The sequence below is a fragment of the Phodopus roborovskii genome, unplaced genomic scaffold, assembly GCF_943737965.1.
Source record: "Phodopus roborovskii unplaced genomic scaffold, PHOROB, whole genome shotgun sequence".
In the NCBI taxonomy this organism is placed as follows: domain Eukaryota; kingdom Metazoa; phylum Chordata; class Mammalia; order Rodentia; family Cricetidae; genus Phodopus; species Phodopus roborovskii.
Window position 1 is genome coordinate 9,698,567 of NW_026126525.1, and position 22,719 is coordinate 9,721,285.

At 43.1% G+C, this 22,719-nt stretch overlaps 1 protein-coding gene across 1 annotated transcript in view; it reads right to left on the reverse strand.

Annotated features, from left to right (window-relative positions):
- Fras1 (Fraser extracellular matrix complex subunit 1) overlaps positions 1-22,719 on the reverse strand; it is a 245,647-nt gene that overhangs the window by 190,218 nt on the left and 32,710 nt on the right. The window contains exons 10-14 of the mRNA XM_051198572.1: positions 21,107-21,142; positions 19,587-19,734; positions 17,718-17,861; positions 16,439-16,573; positions 3,327-3,470 (exon numbers count right to left, since the gene is read on the reverse strand). Of these exons, the coding sequence (XP_051054529.1) occupies positions 3,327-3,470; positions 16,439-16,573; positions 17,718-17,861; positions 19,587-19,734; positions 21,107-21,142 (607 nt within the window). The remainder of the gene's footprint in view (positions 1-3,326; positions 3,471-16,438; positions 16,574-17,717; positions 17,862-19,586; positions 19,735-21,106; positions 21,143-22,719) is intronic.

The window sequence follows — 22,719 nt, forward strand, 5'->3', positions numbered from 1 at the left end:
GAGACCGCAAGAGTAAGTGATGGAGGGTCCCTGGGAGTGCCCTGCGACCATGAGAAGTAGAGGGCTGCTAGGCCCTAAAAAGAGTGCTGAGTTAGAAAATCGGGAATGGCGAAAGCCCTGAACACGCTGTCGTGTGACACAGTTAAATATGCATGCACTCAAAATGAAACACCGTTTAGAAAAGCCCTTAGGAACAAAAGCAACTTTAAAAAGCTCTAGGGGGCTGAGAGAGGGGTCAGTGGTTGAGAGCATTTGCTACTCTTCCAGAGAGCCTGGGTTGGGTTCCCAGCCATGACTGCAGTTCAGGCCCCCAGTGCCCTTTTCTAACCTTCATGAGCTCAAGGTACACAGGGGATGCACATACATACAGGCAGGCAAAACTCACACACATCAGTTTAAATGTTAGGAATTCAAGTAGTTACCTGGGTGAGGAAAGAAAAAAGTGGGGACAAGGACAGGAGAGAGAGAAGCAGAGAGAAGGGGGAGATGGGGTTGGCCATCAGAAACCTACAAACTTGACCTATGACATTAACTATGTTACCTAGCTCTTCATGAGAGTCTAAATATTTGAAAGAGTGATGAGGTTTCCCCTGGAAGTACCTCAGTCTTTATATTTACTATTTGCAAAGTTCAAGACACAGGCCACAGATGGGCATGGCAACATGTTCCTTCACATGGAACATGCCACCGTTGATAGGTTATGCTGGGTGATCCACAGCACCTGACTTTGTGATATTACAGACACAGGCCAGCGAGTTATCAATAATTAAACCAACACCAGCAGTCTTTATCTTGACTATCACTAATCTGAAATGGAAATAAGTCACCCCCCCATCAGCATCTGAAATCTTAATCAACATTCAGATACCAATCAATCGTTTGGTTCTTGGTTTTTTGGAAAATGGGGCCATTCCTAGAGTCAGGTGACATACATAAACTTCAAGGCTCTAAGGCTGCTGTGAAAGTGTAAGCTGCGGTTTTCTGTCCTCAAGGGCCCCAAGGTCAGTGTCAATAACCTCATCTACTGCAAAGCATGTGGTGAGGCACAAAAGACTGATCTTTACTGGACTCACAGTCAGCCACAGTCTGTTATCTTTGTGCCTAGAAGACTTCAGACATTCTTCAGAATTCAAAATTCATGCAGATGCAATATCCCCTTACCCCAAGTGCTTAGGTGTTTTGATTTGTTTTAATTTTAGTCTAACTTAATTTAACTTTTGGGTTTTGGCGACAGAGTCCTAAAATGTCACTGGCTGACATGCAGTGAATTCTGGCTGTCTTGTGAATCTGCAGGAGTCCTTATCATACCAATCCTGTGCAGCACCAGCCACCAAGCGAGCATCTTAGTTTAATCCTTCCAATCTACAGTGAATACAGGCCTCCTACAGTGAACTCCTGAGCCAAAATGAATGCCTTCTCCTCACCCCCCAAGGTTTGCACCCTCTCCTCCTTTTAAATGCATGTCACCCGCAGAAGACATGAGCAGAGCAGCAGCACTGCTCCTCTGCCACAGCGTAAGCAGCCTCCCTGGAGACTTACAGTGTAAATGCTTTTAGGCTTTAGGATTAGCATGAGTTCGACATCTGTCCACCTTTGGAGGATACACACAGGAAAGTGATAATGGCAGAAAGAATAACATACTGAGAACAATGGCAGCCTGGCCTCTCTCTGTGTCCTTACGTGGGGCCACACCAGATGAAAGCCTGCATCCCAGGAGAGCTAGGGACTCCCCAAAACCTTAAGCAAGCAGCTGCCAGGGCTCTCTCTTTTCCCTATGCAAATGGAGTTACCAGACCCCCAAAGCATGCCATTGCTCTTTTTCCTAGTGAACTGAAGAGCAACAACTCAGAACAATTAGGGGTGGCACACTTTCAGTGGTGGCAGCACCCCGGTGTAGCCGGCACAGTCTTCAGTAGGTACATCAACCATTCAACTCAGCCCAAGCCTTTCACCCACTGTCAGGACACTGCTACCCATGTGTTTGAGAGGTGTCCCCATAATCGGCCAGTTCATCTGAAGACAGAAAGAAGGGAGAGAGAAACAAAGGAGGGTCAAGAGAGGAGGAGAGGCAGAAGTAGGCAGAGGTGGATGAGGTAGTATCATATTACAGTGAACAGCAGAGTGGGTTCTGGACCAAGCACAGCCCAGAGCCCGGAGAGCTGCACCCGAATCTCATTAGCTATGTCAGCCAAGGCATGTTGGTTTCCTACTGTCTTTGCTTCTTTGTCTGAACTGTGAGGAGTGGCATCTACCAAGTGAAGTCATTGAACATGACGGCTGTTATTCTGGACCTTCCTAGTTAGGTGTGACTCAGTGTCTGCCATGATGAAGTACCATGAACCCTGGTTTGAAACAACACAAATCTACTATCTTACAGTGTTGGAGGTCAGAAGTTCTAAAATTCAAAGTGTTAACTCGACTGCATTTCTTAGACCTACCCCCCCCCCCAAGAATTCACTCCTGTGACTTTTTCCGTGTTTGGCATGCTCATGCTAGGCGATCTTTCCTGTTCTATCCCATCACCCCGACCTCTGCATCTGTCCTTGCAAGTTTTCCAACTCTGCTTTGCTGCCTCATGATCACACAGATAACACATGATGCTCCAGGACATTGTCCCCATCTCCAGTTGTGTCACTTATCCATCCCTGAAAAAGCCCAGCTACCCACTCAATGATTTGTTCAGGTTCTTGGCCTTCAGCCATGACAGCTTTGGTGCTGCTATTCTGTCTACCATGGGCGTTAGGTTCATCTCCATTTTACAAGTAGGAAACTGGCGAGCTGATGTGTGGGTTATGCCTGAATCTGTGCTTTGGCTGCACTCCCACACCTCTTGGTGGTTGGCATCCATGACTGGCACACAGGGGATGTATTAGGGCGGCTACCATAATGGCACGACTGTGAAAAATACTGGACGGTGATCAATTCAACTTGAAAACAATGACACCAAAACAAATGTGGGTCTGCCCAGGCTGGCATGCATGGGTCTCTGCTCCACTTACATTAGGGAGGTGGTCTAGTATGGATGATGTTTGGGATTTAAGGAAATGTCACAATGGGGACTCCATCCCTCTCTCCACACAGCTGTGAATCTTAATTTGCTTGGGCCAGGAGAGAATGAATACCTCAAGTCTTAGAAGCCACCAGGGTAGTTAAAGGATGCCCCGCTTGTTACAAAACCATACAAACAAGAATGGAAAGTGAATGTCCTCAGTTATGCATGTATTCATTGAACAAAAGATGCACTTGATATCAATGCTATGGTCTGAATATAGGGAATGTTGAAAGATAAAGGAAACACTGTTGTGGCATCCCAGCCTGGCACTTACCTATACAGGTCCCCTGCTTGTTGTAGAAGCCATTGCCACAGGTACTCTCACAGCTGCCATCTCTCAGCACTTGAAGTGGGTCTCTGCAGGCAACACAGTGCTTCTCTGTGGGACCCCAGCAAACTGCACAGGACTCGTGACAGACTGCAGACAAACAACAACATCAGTGAACTGCCTATCATAGAAGAGACTATCCACCTTTCACATTCAAAGCTTTAGAATTTACAGGAAGATACAGATTGGCTCCTTGTCTCCTTAATGCTTTACACAGAACTGACCCCAGGAGAAATGCACACCATGCCCAGAGAGAGAGAGAGAGAGAGAGAGAGAGAGAGAGAGAGAGAGAGAGAGAGAACTATCTCTGAGTATGAATACAACTTCAGTTAGTTATTGCTAAGGGATCTGGAACAGAGAATTGATGGCTTTAGGGTAATGGGAGTCACAGGGAAGGAAATCATAATTTTATGTTCAAAGATGGGCTGTCTAATGAAATGCCAAGGCCTTCATCCCCTTGTCCTGCTATCCTTAATGGAACTACAGTGTGCACAGGCCCAGCAAGCTCCGCCCACCTTCCCTAGCTTCTTAAGGAAGAGCTGAGGAGGGATGTCATTGGGCAGGACACAGAGATCTAGTGCTATTTGATCTCTCTCCTTCTTTTCCTCCTTCCTTCCTCCCATCACTCCCCAACATATTACTCGCCACTCCTCCATCTTCCCTCAATGTCTTTCCTCTTCTTCCCACAACACCACCCCAGGACTCCCAAGGCTTTCACTTTTTCTTTCTTCCCATGTCTAAGTACAGGCTGCTCCTAGACATTCATTTTTCTTTCTCTTCCAGCATTTGCTCTTTTATAATTATTTGTACCCCTTCTCTACCTTACCGCTCCTACAAAGAGAGACTTATCCTTAACAATGGAACATCCTGGGATTGGCTGGATGCCTGTTTTGTGACCCTACTGTTATTTGGTTAACACGTCTTATTTTTAAAACATTTGCTTCACAATGGAATCCAATCTATCTTCCAGGTGAATCAATTCTGATCAACACAATTGGCGGAGAAAATGACTGCATTTGCTGCCTACAAGTGATTGGGTAATCATACCTTACCAATTTAATTAAGTATTTGTTTGGGAGCAGAAGAAAAGACACCTACATTGCAAATTTCAGAATCCAATCCCCATCTCTTGGCTCTAAATTGCACAAGAAAGTCTTCAATTCAGACAATTTTTCTCTCTGGTGGATTTAGAGATAATTACGAATTGTGTTAACTGCCAGGAAGACTGCAATCGAGCAACAGTGGTGGGGGTGGTGGGACCCACTTTAATGGAGCTGGAAGAGGAGCATCCAGCCATGAGGAGCACCAGAGAACAGCACCCTCCATGTCCTCTGCTTCAGTCCTGCCTCCAGGTTCCTGCCTTGAGTTCCTGCCCTGACTTCCCTCAGTGCACTGTGACTCTGAAAATAAAAGCCAAGTAAGTTCTTTCCTCCCCAGGTGGCCTTTGGTCCTGGTGTTTTCTCACTGCCATAGAAACCTAAGACAGCAGGGCAATGGAGTGATGAATTTTACCGTCAGAGTTCTTGGCAGTAGCTTGTCCTAACAACTCCATTATTGGTCTTTTTTCCCTCAAGGAGCAGTCACTTAACACAATGGAGACTGAGTTTTAGTCATTTAAGCCCCTAGTGTTCACACTGATGTCTAGTACTCATTAATGGGTGCTAAATGAATATACGCAGATGTTTATTCATTTCAGGACATTTATGCCATTAGCCACCCTCTGCATAGAAAGAGCTACCTACGAGGTAATATTTTTAAGATATGCTAACTTTGAGGGTATAAAATTTACTTTTAAAATGGTAAAACCCAAATGTGTTTCTGATTACTAATATTAATCACTGGTATCTACCTCCAAATGCAATAGTGGTCCCTGCTGGCCCTTCTCTTTCTCCATACCAGACAAGCAGCAGTTTGGATGCAGGCACACCACAGTACAGGCTGCTCTGAGCTGTCAACTCAGGATGACACATACCTGCCCTGATTTACATCTGATGTCTAATTTCCAACACAGAACACATGTGGCTGCCAGCTACCCCTTCTTGCACTTAGTGTACATGTGGCTCTTGCTGCAAAGGTGTCATTAGGAAAAGTAAAAAGTCACTCACTTGCTGACTTTTCACCATGATGTTGCTTAGTGACACATCTCAGGCTGCGGAGGGTTTGCACTGCATGCTGTGAATATTGCAGTAATAAATACTTGAAAGTGTTAACGAGGCTGAGCTGCCTTCTCCTCTCATGAGCAGTGCATAATGTATCGGGGAGAGCCCTGACTTTTCTAAGGCATAGCTAGACATGTGTTGACTCATCAAACATTTCATTTCAAAAGTAAAAGAATGGATGCCCTTTCTTTTGCCAGCTTTATACTGAAACCCTACTCTGAGTGGGGAGGGGGACAACAAAAGCCTCTTTGCACTTGATAATACAGAAGTAGAAGATCTTGAGGTAACTTTTGAAACCTATGCTTCTTGGAGAATAACATGCAGTGACCCTTGAGAGTTGAAAGATCTCACTGCACACAGCTTTTTATTTCTAGAAACCCTTTGCTGAGTGTGGTCAGGAGGTCAGTTGCTTATAGGCTCCAGCTTAGGAATCACAGTATCCCTCCAGGGAAGAGAAGCAGCCTTGGCTGGCCTTTCCATCCCCTCTTCAGATCAGAATACCAGCATGGGGAACCATCTTAGGTCACCAGTGAAGCCAGGTTCTAATCCAAGCCACCATAATACTCTGACCTACAATGACACAGCAGCAGCCTCAGCCACAGCAGGTGTGTCACCAACTAAGTTCTTCTGTACTGTCTTTTATCCATTTTGTGACAAGGTTACCTTTCACTCCATCTCACAAAGACTAGGAAGCACTTACTGAGGATTAGAAGTTCACAGAAGTTCAGTTCTTGTGTGTGTGTGTTGTATATATATGTACACACATGTGTGTGTGTACATCCCTGTATGTACTCGTGGAGACCAGAGGAGGACATTGCATATCCTATTCTATCACTCTACCTTATCAGTTTAATACCGGTCTCTCACTGAACTTGGAGGTAGGTTAATGGGCAGGAAGCCCCAGAAATCCTCCCATTTTCTCAGTAGCTCTGGGCTTATAGGTCCATGCACAACCATCCCGGCTTTATACATGGATGCTAGGGATTTAAAATTCAGTTCTCATGTTTATACAATAAGCACAAGCATCCTACCTACTAAGCCACCACTTCTCCACACCCCAGTGATTTTCCCTCTTTCTCCTTACTTTCTTCCAATTTCTTCCTTTGAGACATATTTAGCTCAGAGTGGATATAAACATCCTATGTAGCTGAGGCTGACCTTGAACATCTGACTCTTGATTCGTCTCCCAGTTCTTGGCTTACAGAAGCCAAGCACTACCACAATTAGGTCTTGCAGAGCTTAGATACTCATGGTCTCATTCATGCCAGGAACACACCTTTTCAACTGAGCTACATCCCAGCCTTGTACGAAGATCTTGTTAGATGAAAATATGTTTCTACCTTAAAGTCAAGTTCATGGTTCCTTGGTTTCCTATCCCACAGGATGAGAACAATGTTTGCTGTGTCTGATTCTTAGGGATGCAATGAGATGACAAGTTCGAAGGAACAAACTATTGAATTTGATCCCAAAAGTGGCTTTGGGGAAACCTGGCAGATCATGTCTCCACTCTTGGCAAAAGCAAAGCAATTTGAAGGGAGAAAAATAAAGCATACTGAACATGGAGAAGACTCCTGGAAAGGCAGGCTCAGATTGAAGGCAAGAAAGAAATAAGCCTTTTGGTACATGTCAGTGGCTTCATGAACCACCCACTTTACTTACAAGCCCTTTGGGAAGCCACCAGAAATAGCCTGGTGAGGCTTAGGTGTCCAGAAGGTCCTCTCCACCCTGCTATCAGCCCTTCAGTCCACAGCCCCACAAGGCTCATCGCCTAGAAGCTCAACTTCACACACACTTTAAAGGGGACATCTGAGAAATCACCATATCTGATCCTTCTACTGCAATGTTTAGCTCCTTAGCAGGCTGGGCTTCCACCTGCTTCCATCTGCCAACCAAAGACGACTCCAGACCCCCAAATAAAAAAGTTCAATATCCATGTGTTCTGAAAATGCCCATGTATGTGGTACAGTTCATTTAAAAAAAAATGATGAAATGCTCTACAACCTCACAAATAATCAAACAAGCCAAAGATATGCAAACAAAACAGATAAGCAATAACCAGGCAGAATGGACTTACACATAGCAACACATGTGTGCCTTAGACTTGTGCTCCCCAAGCTAGAGGCAAAGACAGCAGGATCCCTCAGACAGTCCAGCCTATTTGATGAGCTCTGGGCCAATGTGAGACCTGTCTCAAAGGACATGGACAGTGTTCCTGAGGATAATAACAAAGGTTGTCTACTGGTCTTCACACGCATGCTTACACAGATGCACGTACAACTGAACATACATGAACATACATATAAACACACAGAAAAAAACATCACAGTTACTTAAGTGAGATGGGAAGGAGAGAGGCAGATAAGGTGCAACAACAAAGGGAACAGACTGAGTGATGGACAGAATGAGACAGAAACAAGAAGAGCCCAGTGTAGAAATGAACCATGAAATACAAGCCTGACTCGCTCAGCTTGCTTCTTATGACCCAGAAATAAGTAAGGAAAAAAAATCTCAACAAGTTTCCACTTTGTATGAGATAGAAGATTTGTGGGATGCCCATGTGAACACAGGCACGGCAAAGAGGCACACCCATGCATTTCTGCAAGAGTGAACATTAACACAACCTTTAAAAGAGAGTCAAATCAATGTGCACCAAAAGCCTAACCGTGCACATGCATATTCAGAACCAGTAACCACCTGTTTACGAATTTAATTAAAATTATTTGCCACAGCTTCTACTGAAAATGTTCATGTCATAGTTGTTTATGATAATGGTTAATTAAGAACAAATATCAAATAGTAAAATGTTGGCTAAATGAATGACTGTATATTTAGAGAAAGAAAATCGCACAATAGTTTTAAAACCATGAGTTGAGGCAGATAAGAAACAACATGGGGAAAAGAGGTAATATAGCAGCATGTAGCAAGTCATTTTACTTTGGAAAAATGAGTGTGTACATGTATAGACAAAAATACACAGAAATGAATTCATAAATTAGGAAGGCAGACACCAAAATACTAACAGAAGTAACTTGAGGGAGTTTGAGCTAAGGGTTTTTGTTGCCTTTTTATTTTACCTTACATTTTATTGCCTTTATCAAATTATTTCTGTGGTATAAACATGGAGTTATTGGTACTTAAGGGGGAAAAATTACTAAAAGAGAGAGGCTATAATCTGCTTCCCCGAGGCACATAATAGGTAAATAGCTAGTTAATCTTTCAACCATGCTTGGAATATGGCTGAACAATTTACTGGTGTGGGGTAACACATTTGAATTTCCAGCAGTGTCTCTGTAGACAAAGTCTGAACCCAAGAAAGGATTTCCTGTTGATAGAGGCTTCAGCAGGTAACAAGAAAAGAGACAAGCAGGCTGGCTTTTCATTGGTTGATAAATCAGAAAGTAAGGACAAACATCCAGCTGCCCTTGATAATGCCACTCTATAATCAGAACTAACTGTAATAACAGTAATCGATGGAAGCACACGCTACAGCGTGCCTTTGGAAGTCAGGGAAGAGCTCTGTGTACATATTACAGTGTGTTCATAGAAGTCAGAAGACAGCTCAAAGCCAAGCCTTTGACTGGGCATGATTTCAGACTTCCTGGTGGTATGAGTACAGATGCTCAGATCTCAAAGGGGAGCGACAGGGAAGGCAGAGCAGGGACAGTGTCGGAGTGGAAAGTGCGAAAGAGAGAAAGAGTGGGTGCTACACAGTTGAGCTAAAATAACTGAGGAGGACAAGAACTGGGCAGGAAGCCAGTGGATGTCACTAGTTTGTAACCCATCACTGAAATATTTGGGGGTGCGTATGTGTAAGAGAGAATGAGATGTGTCTGCAAGACAAACTCTCTTTCATCTGTAGTGGGCTTCCTCGCACCTGGGAAACTTTTGTTCACCCATTGTCGCTCTAAGAACTGCAGACAGATGCCACACAATCTCTGCCACAGCAGTGGTCCCAGGCACTGCATCTCCAGGCAACTTCCCCTTTCTGTGCTTCTCCATTACAGGTATATCCAAGAAAGAGAGGCCTGGGAAACCACTTCTGCCTGCTGCCCTTCACCTAGTTTACCCAAGAGATGCAGTCTAGAAGGGCAATGCTGTGGCCTGCTTCCCTTTGATGAGTCTTAAAACACTCCCTGCACTCTACCAATTGCCTGAGACAGTAAGCACCCTGCTACCTTAGAGGCAAGAGACATAAAAAGAAAGAGGGAAGGGAGGAAAATAGAGATTGTATAATTTTCCTGAGGCTACACCTAGCCAAGAATTGCTGACAAGGAGTAAATATCAGAAGCTAAAAGGAAAGCGGGTCACCTGCAGGCCACTGTTGAGGCATGTCTGAACATTCCTGTGCTTTGCTTTCCCCCATGCAATGGCACGTCACATTTCTCTTCCATCAAAAGGTATCCCAGAATGCCTTGCATGTATAATATACTACGTGAAATTCACAAACATGAGAGGCAACCCTACTTCAGTAACAAATCCGTATATGTCACATGTTTTAAAAACTGGCCTCAAAACCCTGGTGGACATACATTCACAGACGGATAATTATAAAGACAACAACCGAAGTGGCCCTGCTTATCTGCATAGGGGACTGTCTTCTCCCATTGAGAATGAAAGTCCTTTACTGCAGGAAAGTTGTCTGTCCAGTTTACAGTTCCCCTGGTGTCTGGTAAAAACCCTGACACACAGAAGAACCTAGATAGGCATTTGTTGCAGGATCAGAAGGGAGGGTCAGGAATGGCACTCAAAGCAGAAAGTCTCCTTTCAGACACAGCAGCTGCTATAGAATGAGGATAGAGATAAGAACAAAGCAGAAGATTCGCAAAGCTCAATAAAATGAGTGGAGATGGGAGGGGAGGACCACACCAGCCTCCAGAACCTCCATGTGCCTCAGTGGTATTACTGGACGGGGCTCTGATTCTGGGGCACACATATTGCACAAGCTGTGGGGAGACACTAACTTGACAGCCGCCATTCCTAGTCAGGAATTGCTGAGGTGGGCACCTGTCTTGTGGAGAGTTCACACGCTCTCTGTGGAGAATTCTACTCAGGACACCATGAGACTAGCATTAGTCATAGTCACCAGTGTAAGCCATGACCCTTAAAGTCCTTGTCAACATGCCCCCCCAGAGTCAGCCCCACTCCTGCAAGGACTGGGTGTACTAGTCAACCACACCTGCAACAAGTAACCAACTTTATGAGCTTCTCTGCACACGCCATACATTTAAAACCCAGCAAGGCCAACCCCTTATATATGTCAAAGCGGGACCTCCTTGCCACAAGCATTTTCTCTAAAGATATATTAACTGTGACTGAAATCCAAATAATGCATTATCTCATCACTTAATTCAAATACCTCAAGTAACTGAGGAGAGATTTTAACTTGTGAGAAATAGAGTGAGCACTCTGCAATGTATCTACTTATCTATGAGATATGAGTGTATTTTGTTTTTAACCAGACATAAATGTCAAAAAAATATATTTGTTTCTTCATACAAGTCCTTTGGTGTTCATCTCCCCAGGTTAAAAAAACAAAAGTGATTTCAATAATGTCTCTAGCTGCCTTTTACAATCCATGTACTATGTGCAGGCGGAACAGATTGATACTTTCCAAAGTTCTCAAGTCCTCATCATAATTGTTTGAAGTACATGATGCCATTCTCATTATAGAATTGAGGAGAATGAGCCTCTGAAGGTTAAATGACTTGCCCACAGCCATATAGCAGTAAGTGGTAAATGGAGGTTAAAATAATCTCTTTGGTTACGATCCTATAAAATGTCCAGTTGCTTGATTCCTTGGGATTCTGTGTGTAAGACCGTAAAAAATTCAAATAGAATACACTTTTTGCGGACGCTTGGTGTTTCAGTTCCCAATTGCTGTGATTTTGGTTTGGGTACCCTTATAAGTAACATCTGGTCCCCTCTGATTACCAGCTCACTACAGACAACGCCTGGGTTATTTACCTCAGGTTCTAGGAATCTAGAGCAGTGGTTTAAAAAGGGTGAGTAGAGTGTGCTGCTGGAGTTTCTTTCCCTTTCCCACCAGGTCTTGCCATCCTTCAGCCCCAAATAAACACATAGACACTATATTCATTATTAAACTGTTGGCTGATGGCTAGGGTTTCTTACTGGCTAGCTCTGTCTTAAATATCAACCCACTTTTATTAATTTGTATTTCCACATGGTCTTGGCTTAATGGAGAATCTCCTCTGGAGGCTTCTCCCCACCTCCTCTCCCAGAATTCTTCTCATCTCCTAGTCCTGCCTATCTTCCTGCCTCTATTGGACAAACTGTTTTATTCATCAACTATAAGAGAAACATATATGCAGAAGGACATCCCCCATCAAGAATGATAACAGACAGGGGAGAAAGCCAACAGGAAGCAGAAACCAAAGCCTCTCTGAGCATCAGGAAGAACTTACAAGGCTCATGGCTCCATTTCCTAACCAAGGCATGTGAACTCACTCAGTTTTAATTTTAACAGCTTCTCTGTTACCCACAGTCTGCCGAGGCATGGAGTTTAAACACATGTATGCGACAGAGCCAAAATGAGAATGCAGGTCTTTGGCTCCAGACCCAAAGCTTGTAACCATTGTGCCTCACATCTGCCAGCTCCATACCTGCAAAGCAAAGGTAGCACTGCCCCTGACTTCAGCCTCAGACCTCCCTGCAATACCCTCAGCTCCAAACCCAAACAAGAGAAACACTGATTAGCACATTTTAGAAAGTGGGCAAATCCTACTTTTCTCCTCAAAGCCTCACTTGCTTGAACTTAATCACAAGTAGTCATCATGGTACTGGGAGTGAGAACTGGGCCCAAAGGATCAGGTTTCGATGCTGGGTCCTCAGTTGGTGAAACTGTTTGGGAAGGATTAGGAGATGTGACCTTGGAGGAGGTGTGTCAGCAGGGGCTGGCTTTGAGGTTTCAAAAGCCATTCCCAGTGAGCATTCCCAGGCTCCTGCTTGGGAATGGAAATGTGAGCTTTCAGCTACTGCTCCAGGCACCTGCCACCATGCCTTCACTCCACATTATGAACTCTGACCCACTGAAACTACAAGTCTAATTAAACATTTTATAAATGCCTTGGTCACTGTGTTTTGTCAGAACAATAGAAAATGTTGGTGATGCTGACCTCTTTACCTTTATTTCTTAGGGCATTTTTTGGCTTCATGTATGTGTGTGTGTGTGTGCGTGTGCGTATGTGTGTGTGTAAAACCATGATGCCGATAGTCATGGAGTGGCAAGGCATTCAGTGGAAGGAAAGCACCCACACCCACACATGGATAAGGTCTGACACCTGGCTGCAAGCAACTAACAGGCTTTTGATGCCTGGAAATTGGTTAGAACAGATGCATAGCAAAAATCCAGTCCTACGACCTGAGGTATATAGAATCAGTATGGGTGGGACAAACTGCTGAAGCAGATGTAGCTGGTGGCAAAGAATGCATAAGGTTAAGGTAGAAACCTAAGCACTGTTACTAAACGCAAGGATCGGCACTGACAGGTGATGCCCCCATGGCCCTAATCTGGTGGATAAAAGAGACAAGCAACACATTACCAGTTTTCAATTTTTTAGGTTACTATACAAACTGGGTAGTGCGGAGCCTTGGTATATGGCATGTCCGTCAATGCCAATCATCAAACTCCAAAACTGCAGAAAGCAGGGAAATGAAATGGAGACTGCCAATACTGCCAACCATAATTATAGCATTATTTAGTGTAATCAAACTAGAAATATAACAATACTGATAAATGTTCATGTTTCTAAGGCACAGTGTGTACCTACATGACTCTGACCTCCCAAGGAAGGAAAAATAATGATTAAAAACCTATGGAAGGAAAAATGATTTAAAAACTTATGGAGGAGATTACCTGGCAGGACTCGGGGTCTTCTTTCACTGTCTCATTTACCTGCTCACGGTCTCTCCTTTGAAGAGCCATGTTTATGTGCTACTTGGCTTTGCCCCACATTTTTTACTCTGCCTATGTCTAGCATAGCAAGCATGAATATTAATCAGGAGATTTCTGTTAATTAGTTTCCTTGGCAGAATGCTTGCTTTCTTTTGGTTTTCAGGGGTCAATAAAGTGGAGAGCTATCCCAGTCATAGCATAAATGACTCTGCCAAGAGAAATCAATTCAGGAACCCCTGCCACTATAAAACGGCAGGCTTCCTTTTGAAAGTTTACCACTTATTGGAAGAGCATGAACCAAGGTCAATGGTGAAAAGTCAACAGGAATGGTACAAGAATAAATATTTCAGCAGAGAGAGAGAGTGAGGGAGAGACAGAGAGAGAGAGAGGGAGAGAGGTCCAATACTAAGAAAACTATTTGTGGAGAGCAGTTAGTTACATAGTCTCAATGCCAAGATAGTGCATGAAAACTGGTCGCAAATCTAGCTTTCGTTTTTAAGATCGCTTTTTTTTTTCTCCTTCTTATTTTATGCATAAAAATGCAACCAGCCTGAACTAAAGCAAATTGGTTTAATTCCCTGGAGGGAGCATGAACAAATTTTCCCAGCAACTTTCTACCACAGGCGTTTGCAAGAGGGTTTGTAGATGGAATGTGAAGCAGGCGGCTATGTAAACCAGTAATCAGATGAAACATTACCTGCTTCAAAATGCCCTAAACCAGTATGAGTACCACCAACTAACAGAGACAGAGGGAAATGACCAAAGAGAAGAAGGAGAAAAAATATGTAAGTGGGGGTGTGTGTTTGTCTGTGTATAAGTATGTGTGTCTGGTATGTTTGTATGTATGTGCGTGTGAATGTGTGTTTGTCTGTTTGTATGTATGTATGTGTATGTGTGTGTGAGAGAGTGTGTGTGTGTGTGTGTGTGTGTGTTAGAAAGTGAGGTGACACAGCCTTGGAGAAATTCACCTTCTTCTAGGGGAAATGTGTCGCAGGCGTGCTAGCAGGAGGCCTCTTTGATGTTAACAGAAGAAAGAAAAGGAATATATTTAATAAGTCCATCAAACTGAGATTTCAGCTATTTCCCTAAATTGCCCAGTCATTAGATAAGTGTAAGGGTGTTTTCACCTGCCCACTTTGAGCCTGTTCTAAGGTACCAGGTAAACAGAACATGATTAGCTTTAAACACTAGAGGATTTTTATTTTTGGTTTCTGTTTGGTATTATTTCCCTCTCTTTTATGGCTGAAGCATTTATGAAAATACTGGTCCTTCAAGAACTTTCCAGGGTAACATTTTATTCGACATTTGCTCAACAAATTTGGCAGCCCTTCATGCTGGGGAGACACAGCCCTTCATGCTGGGGAGACAAAGCTGGGGAAGGCATGCGACTTGGACCACAAATAGAGCCCCTAGGCCAGACTGAAGCCACCTTATACTCCATACTCCATAACTAGATTGCTTGGTAACTAAATGGGCCTTCTGCTCTCATATCACCCCGGGTATAAATACTTTCATTTGAATCATTTGCTTAGTTCCATAGGCTTGGACTCTTACCACGACTTAGGACAGAGGCAGCCAACAGCCAGTTCTATATACCACCTGTACAAGGCATGGGGGCTACTTCAGCCCACAGAGCTGATGAATGACACACGTTTATTCTTCTAACCCTTCTCCATGCTACCCAAGTGCATGGAGACCAGACAGATGATTCCAGCTGTGTCACAGACTGGACCACTTTCCAATGTTCATCACACGTTCATTCTTCTCCTTGGAGCTGCAAAGGGTAGCAGCCACAGCCTCCTTTCTCCATCCCCACCTTTCATAGTAACCTGATACCAGACACCCAGCTTTGCGGTGAAAGCACATAGATGTATTTCCTTCCAAAGACGAACTCTCACCTTTGTATTTCTTTAAAAGTACCCTCTTCCCTAATTTGTGCATTTAAAAGAGTTTTAGAAATAAGTAGGGTGACACATCTATATTCTCGGCAATCAGGAGGCTGAGGCAGGCAGACTGAATTACAAGGCCAGCTGGGGCTAAATAGTGAGATCTTGTCTGAAAAATAAATGATTCAATAACCCAAAATTAACATCAAAACTTTGACACATTTTAACTCACATTTACGACTTCAATCACTATTCCAAAATTTGTTAAGCATAAACAAATTAAATTATAATGTGACTACTCTTCCCTCTGGAAGAGATTACAACATTAAAAATTTGAACTACATCTTAAAGTCATCAGCCACACACAGAGACTAAGCAAACAAGTGGCCTCACTTTGAAAAGCCTGCTCTCCTACTATTCTAGCCCCACAAAACCTACAACTCCAAAGATATGACAATAATACATTCATGTGATGTTTCCAGCTAATTAAAATATCTTCCCCTTGGCACCAGCTCTCAAGTCTACTACACAGAAATTACTACATAGAGAAACAAATTTCCATCATGTGAACCCTTGAAAGAATGTCCTGGTCAGATTTTGTCATTTGTCACAATCTAAAGTCATTTAGGAAGAGAGTGCCTCAGTTGAAAAGAATATCTCTACAAGACTGGGAGATTTTCTGGATTAAATGATTGATGTAGGAGGGCCCAGAACACTGTGGGTGGGGCCATCTCTGAACAGGTGGTCCTGGGTTGTATAGGAAAGCAGGCAGAGCTAACTATAAAGAGCAAGCTTTGAAGCAGCACAACTCCATAGCTTTGATTTCAGTTCCTGCCTCCAGGTTCCTACCTTGAATGGACCATGAGGACCAAGTGTAAGACGAAGTGAACCCTTCTCTCCCCAAGTTGTTTTTGGTCATGGTGTTTTATTACATCAATAGGAAATACCAATTACGTCAGGGGACAAACCATAGCCGAACCAAAGCACACCTCCTATTTGAGTAACTTGATCACAGCTCCTGGTAGTCCCCCATTTATGACAGGGAGAAGTCGTGGCAACTCGCTCTGTAGCATATCCAACTGAAGCCCAGCCAGTATTTACCTGCACAGGAGTGTCGATCTTGGTAGAAGCCATCCCCACAGGTGGACACACACTGTCCTTGCTGTATCAGCAGAGGAGGCAGGCAAGATGAGCACTCTAGTCCACTGGTGCACGTGGAGCACTGGGGCTGGCAGGCTGACCCCACACAAGGTGGAGAAGAAAAAGGCAAGAGACCTCAGGTTAGCTGGGATACACCACCCCAGAGTGACTCTCACAGACCCCAGTCCTGACACTCGAGGGTCAGAAACAAATTTCATCTGTAGACTGACTAGCTCAGGCCAGGCACCGTTCAGTGGCACTACAGATAATGATGCTTTGATCTGCACAAAAACCCTATGGAGTAGGTATGATTAATCCTGATTTTACATATGAGAGACCGGCTCCAGAGATTAAATAACCAGGCCAAAGCCACCAGATAATGGCATTTGAAACCAGGCAGGCTGGTTCAAAAGCCTTGGTCTTTTCTACCTATCAATTAATCCTTAATATCTTTATACCTTTCTTACCCAGCTTGTTTTCCAGAAATGCCCCTAAACAACCTTCAAAAAGAATGAAGACTATAAATCAAGAAAGGATAATAAAGTAATAATGATGAAAGTAGCCAAGATGCACCTTGACAAGATGCATCTGTATCCTAGACACTCTACAACACATTTAACAATGTTCCCATGCTTAATCCTTGCCCCAACCTTCAGAGGGGACCAGGAAGTTAAATATTCACAAAGATAAAAGTTACAATAGTATTTGACCTCAACCAAGCTGAGCCTTCCAGCTAAGATCTCCTCAGATGCACAAGACTTCTGAGATGCAACTGAACACAGTTTGAACCCTCCAATAATTTATATAGATAAGTTCCATTAGCAGTTACCTGTGGCTCATGGAACAAGACAACAAATTCTGTCTAGCCCACTGGTTCCTTGAGTGCAGGATTCAAAAGTTCTAGTAAATGGCCTTGAAGATCCCCATCAATTCTAAGACTTCTACTCTGTATTAACTGAGCATTTTAGAAATGACTGCAAGCATCCAGATGCTACTATCTTTTAAGTCTTAAAAATGAAGGAAATCAGCTTGACTATTAGCAATCTGACCCCCATATCACCCACCTTCCAGGAAGTATTGGAGTATCTATAAAATGTCAGAAGAAAGGTAAAGATCTTTTAGATGTATCTTTCCCTGCATCATAGTCTCTTCTGTAACAATACTGTGGCTCATCTGGAGAATAAATCCCATTGACAATCTCTTTATAGCCCTTTACAACCTCACCTCTGGGTTGCCATACCTAAACAGAGACCGCCTGCTTGGTAAAAGCCCAGCCCACAGCTGTGCACACATCGTCCATTCTGCAGAAGCTTTGTGGAATCCCGACAGAGGTCACAGTGGTCCGGAGAGTGAGAGCAGGTCAAGCAGTCTGGGTGGCAATGAACTAAAACCAAGAACAAAGAAGAGAACTCAGTAAGGACCACAGTCCCATCCCTGAAGAGCCCAGAGGACACTTACATTATATGGAATAGGAAGGACAGAGAACAATAAAGTCCAGGTGTTAAATGACCCCATGAAGAAACAATACACATTGTTTCGAGATTCCATGAACCACCCTGTCTGAAACACCATCATCATCCCCAGTCTCCAACCAAATATGTTGAAGGAACAGAATCCTTAACATCCCACCTGCTGCACTGATTCTAGAAAAAAAGGCAGAACTAATTCCTAGTTATGAGACTTGAGCAGAATCAGTCAGCCATGGTATCAGAGAGTTTTTTTCTGAAGACTGGCACACACTAAGGCTTCAGACATAAACCCTGCAAGGCCTAGAAACAGCTAATGTCTTTAGCAAATACCATATTTTCTTCTTTTTCTTCAAAATCTTGAATCTTGTTCACACTAGTCAGGATTGCCACACATCCCAGGGGTAACCATCACCACAGGCCTGTTTTAGGGCTTTAAAGTTCTCAAGGGCCCAATTCTGTTAGTGTTATCATACCTGGCATGCTAAACATTTGTTTTGCAAAGCCCAGAGAGCCACTCTGGCAAAGGTACCATAATTAAATATAAAGTTCCACAGCTTTTCCCTGGATACAGACTTCCTCGAAACTCTGATTAGCCAAAACAAGGTGCTGGCAAGGGCAGATGCCAGTGTCGGAAACTGCAGCTTGCAGATGGAAACAATTAATTAGGAAATACAAATGGACAGAAAAGCCACTTGTCTCTGAGAAGGGCTGTGCTGGAGGAGACTCAGTGTTGAACTGGAGCAGTCACCGTGCTTGCCAACGACGACTAACTGGAACTAATTCAACCCCAGGTGATTTGAAAGCACGGATGCAAGACAAGTAGATAAAATTTTCTTTTGGAAGAAATTAATGAGTCTTGAAACTTTAAAACCTCATTTGAGAACTACAAAAGGAGCCATCTGTTTCAAAGTTCACCTTAAAAAAATAAAGAAAATATCTCTGGCAAGTTTTGTAAAATTATTCTTATATTTTCAACAGTAGATGTCAGATAGACCTTGTCATGTCCTTAAAGATGGTAGTATTTGACTAATACACATTTTAAAAGATAAATATGGCACAATTTAGAATTAAGAAAACTAAGACTTTGGGAGGCCCATTGTTAGGAACCAGTAGCCTGCTGACCCAGCCCCCAATGGGCTGGACACTCATGGCCATGTCAGGCTTTACCTGGCTGCCAGAGGACTCAGTTATGCATGCACACACACCCCCTTTTAAAGCAAGCACACCAAGCACGCCTTTCTCTCTTTCTCTCTCTCTGACCCCCTCTCTCTTGCTCTTTTCTCTCTGCGCTTTCTCTCTTTCCCTCTCTCTCTCCTGCTTTAGGTTGGCCACCAGTTACCCCCCTTTCTCTCCCCTCTCTCAATAAACTCCACATAGGTGATGAGTCTTGTGTTTGTGTTTTATAGGCATTAGCTGTATCAAAAGAACAACACCAATGACTTGCCCAGAGTTATACAGATGCAATTGGACAAATTCGGTAAAGATTAATAATAAGAATAATTTGTTTAAAAAGTTAAGAGAATAACAAACTCCCAAAACTGAGCAACTAAAAACAAAAAGGTGAAGAAAGAGAGAGAATATATCTGACTTTTCTTGACAGGAAAATCATCTCAGTAGGAACAAATGGGATATGGACCTACCTGGTGTGCACTCCGGACAGCACTGTCCCTTCACCACCAGGGCTAGGGTGGCCATTGGACATGGCAGGCAAGATGGCTCATAGCAAGTGACCTGACCCTGCTGGCACTCACAGACCTTGCAAGGGCCTTCTTCCCACTTTTCTCCCTCCTGTGGGAAACAGGAGACAGTCACAGGGTGCAGAGACTCAAAAGGAAACTACTGGGGCAGAATGGCAAGCTTCCACAAGGGCCAGTAGGTTCATGCCACCAACAACCTGCACTCCCAACTCCGCCATCAGACAACAAGGACTTTAAAAACACAGGGTTTCTCCTTTGTTTTTAATTGGTTTCTTTTAATGTGCAGCACCAATGGAATGATTTTAAGCACACTCAAGAGATAAACTGTGAGGTACCTTTGGGCAACCAGAATACATAAGAAGAATATAAAATGTGTTTCTCAACACATTTCAGCCCCCGAAGCCAAAACAAAACCCATCAGGGGGCATTGTCATTACTTCACATACCTAGTGGTTAGCAGGTCCATTAAACACAATCTCTGTAAGACAGAGAAACTTGGTTCAAACCCTGCATTTCCTTATGGATTCTACAGTCAGAATAACAAGGAATTTATTGTATTCTCAAAATTAAAGCTTCCGGAGGTCCATTTTTGTGGGTTACCAATGAGCCAAGAGATTTCTCTCCTTAAAATATACCTTCTGGCCAAGCAAATTATGGTAATATGCATGAATAGTTTGACAGAGAATCTATACTGACTCTAGAAGCAATTTCCTTGACAATCCACTGACCCTGGAAATCGGAATAAGACAAAGGCCCCTTCACAGGCTGTACTGCATTGATCAGAGAGGAAAAATGTGAAAATAGGAGAGTAGATTTTAAAATGAAAGTCTTGATAAAATGCTTGCTGAGCTAACTAATGTAAAATATTGCTAACAGTCAACTTGACAGTATTTTTCAAAGTGAATGGGAAAATGTCAGAGAACTGAGGGACACAGTCATGAGAAGGAAAAGATGCTATTCGGCTTGGGTTCCTAGACACTTATTCCCTAACACTTAACATGGGAAGCTTGCTGACACAAATAAACACGCACTTTGCCTTTAAGAGAAGACACAGCACTGCAGAGCTAACAACTAGAGAAGGGAGGCTGGGTTGCTTGGGGAATGAGCCCTTCACCACCCCAAGAAGCTCTTCCTTCAACATGATACCATTCACAGAGTTCCCTCAGAGAACAATCTGACTTGTCAAGGGTGGGGAAAATCACCAGGAGGAAGAGAAAGGATACAATGGTGTCCATGATTAGTGAAATGCAATTATCCATTATAGCAAACAAGCAAAAGGAAAGAGCCAAGTGCAGTGCATTGAAGACTAAACTTTCATTAACACCATTAGTTTCCAACCATACTGCCATCAAACACAGCTATGAAAAATGCTAAGGCACCAAGTCCCCCATGGTAAACTCATGCAAATCATTACTTAAAACAATTCTGTAAAGATTCATGCACAAATTAAGACCCATACTTACTGGAATATGCTTAATTTCACTTGCATTTGAAGGCATCTAGGAAGAAAGAGAAATGTATTTATGATACCATTAGAAATATCATTAGGATGATTTGTTTATTTTTCCATTAGGAGTCACCCATTTCCACCAAGCATCATATAACTTTATCCACTTCATATGAATAGAAATAAAGTCTGTCTAGGAAAGCATCCTGACCAGGGATGAAGACTGCAGAAACATTTTGGTAGTTCTTATTTGTGCTTTGTGCTTGGCACATGGGTTCAATTCCCCTCTGTATACAGGAATTCAAGGTCAAGGACTATAAACTTGTAAGTGGAACCCTTGAATTATTGTGGTACCAGGTAGCCCTTATTTCTTATTTCATTCTTATTTCTAACACTTGGTTTTCTTTAGTTCCGTTCAGTTTAAATTACTTCCAAAAATGAGGTGGATGGACTGATACTGTGAAAAGAATACAAATTCAACATTTATAGGGAGACATTAATTTCCTAAATTGTTAAAATAAAAAGGATGACTAAAATATCCCCAGGAGACAAGTGATGACAACATTCTAAAATCATCAATGTTTCTAACTAAAGATATGCAGCCGGCTGTTGTCAGTGCTTTGCACCTATCATCTGAACAGACCAGGAAGAAAGTGTCATTTTCACTGCACTATGTAAGGAGGATAAGGGACCTTGCTGAAGGTCACAGTATGTGGCATAGGAACGAGTTGGACTTACAGCCTGCCTTGTTGACCTTACACTGTTATCTCTTAGAATGTACAGAAGCATTGGCAGGGTGACAGAAAATGGAGACCGGTCAGTTTACCAGTCATAGGACTGACTGCCAGTTCTTACAAGTCTATTTGGATTGGTCAGTGAAACCACTGTGTGTCTGATCAATGGGTATATGTTTAAAAACACAGTAAATCTGTCAACATCCCCAAATTCACATTTAAAAAAAAAATACAGGTTTTCAAACTAGGGCAGGGCTGGAGAGATAATTCAGAGGGCAAAGCATTTCCCACATAAGCACAAGGCCTTGGGTTTGATCCCCAGCACCCACATGAAGAAGCTGGGGGCAGCACATGCTTGCAGTCTTAGCACTTTGTAGACAGACATGAGCAGAGTTCATTGGGCAGCCAGCTTAGCCTATATGGTAAATGCCAGACCAGTGAGAAACTGTATCTCATAAACAAAACCCAAGGTGCATGTCATCTGAGGAATGACACCCAAGGCTTCTGGTCCCCAAATGCTTGTGCATACATGTGCAACTGTAAGACAAATTTAAAGGGATCAAGGTAATTTCTTTCTTTGACACACAGAGAACTAAAACTTGACAAGGCAGAGTTTCACCCCACAGCCAATCCATCAAAATCCTGCAATTTCTTTTATTTTTATATATCACTTGGGGATGTATGGTGTGTGTGTATGTGTGTGTGTGTGTGTGTCCATCTGTCTGTCTGTCCATCCATCTATCTGCCTGTCTGCCTGTCTGTCTGTTTTCTCACTCTAGAACAAACCTGCTGCTTCCAGTCCTCCTATCCCCAGTGCCTAGCACATCCATGGGGCATATATAATAATAGTTTGCCGAACAAATGAATGGATCTAAGAAAAACTAGGAGGTACTAA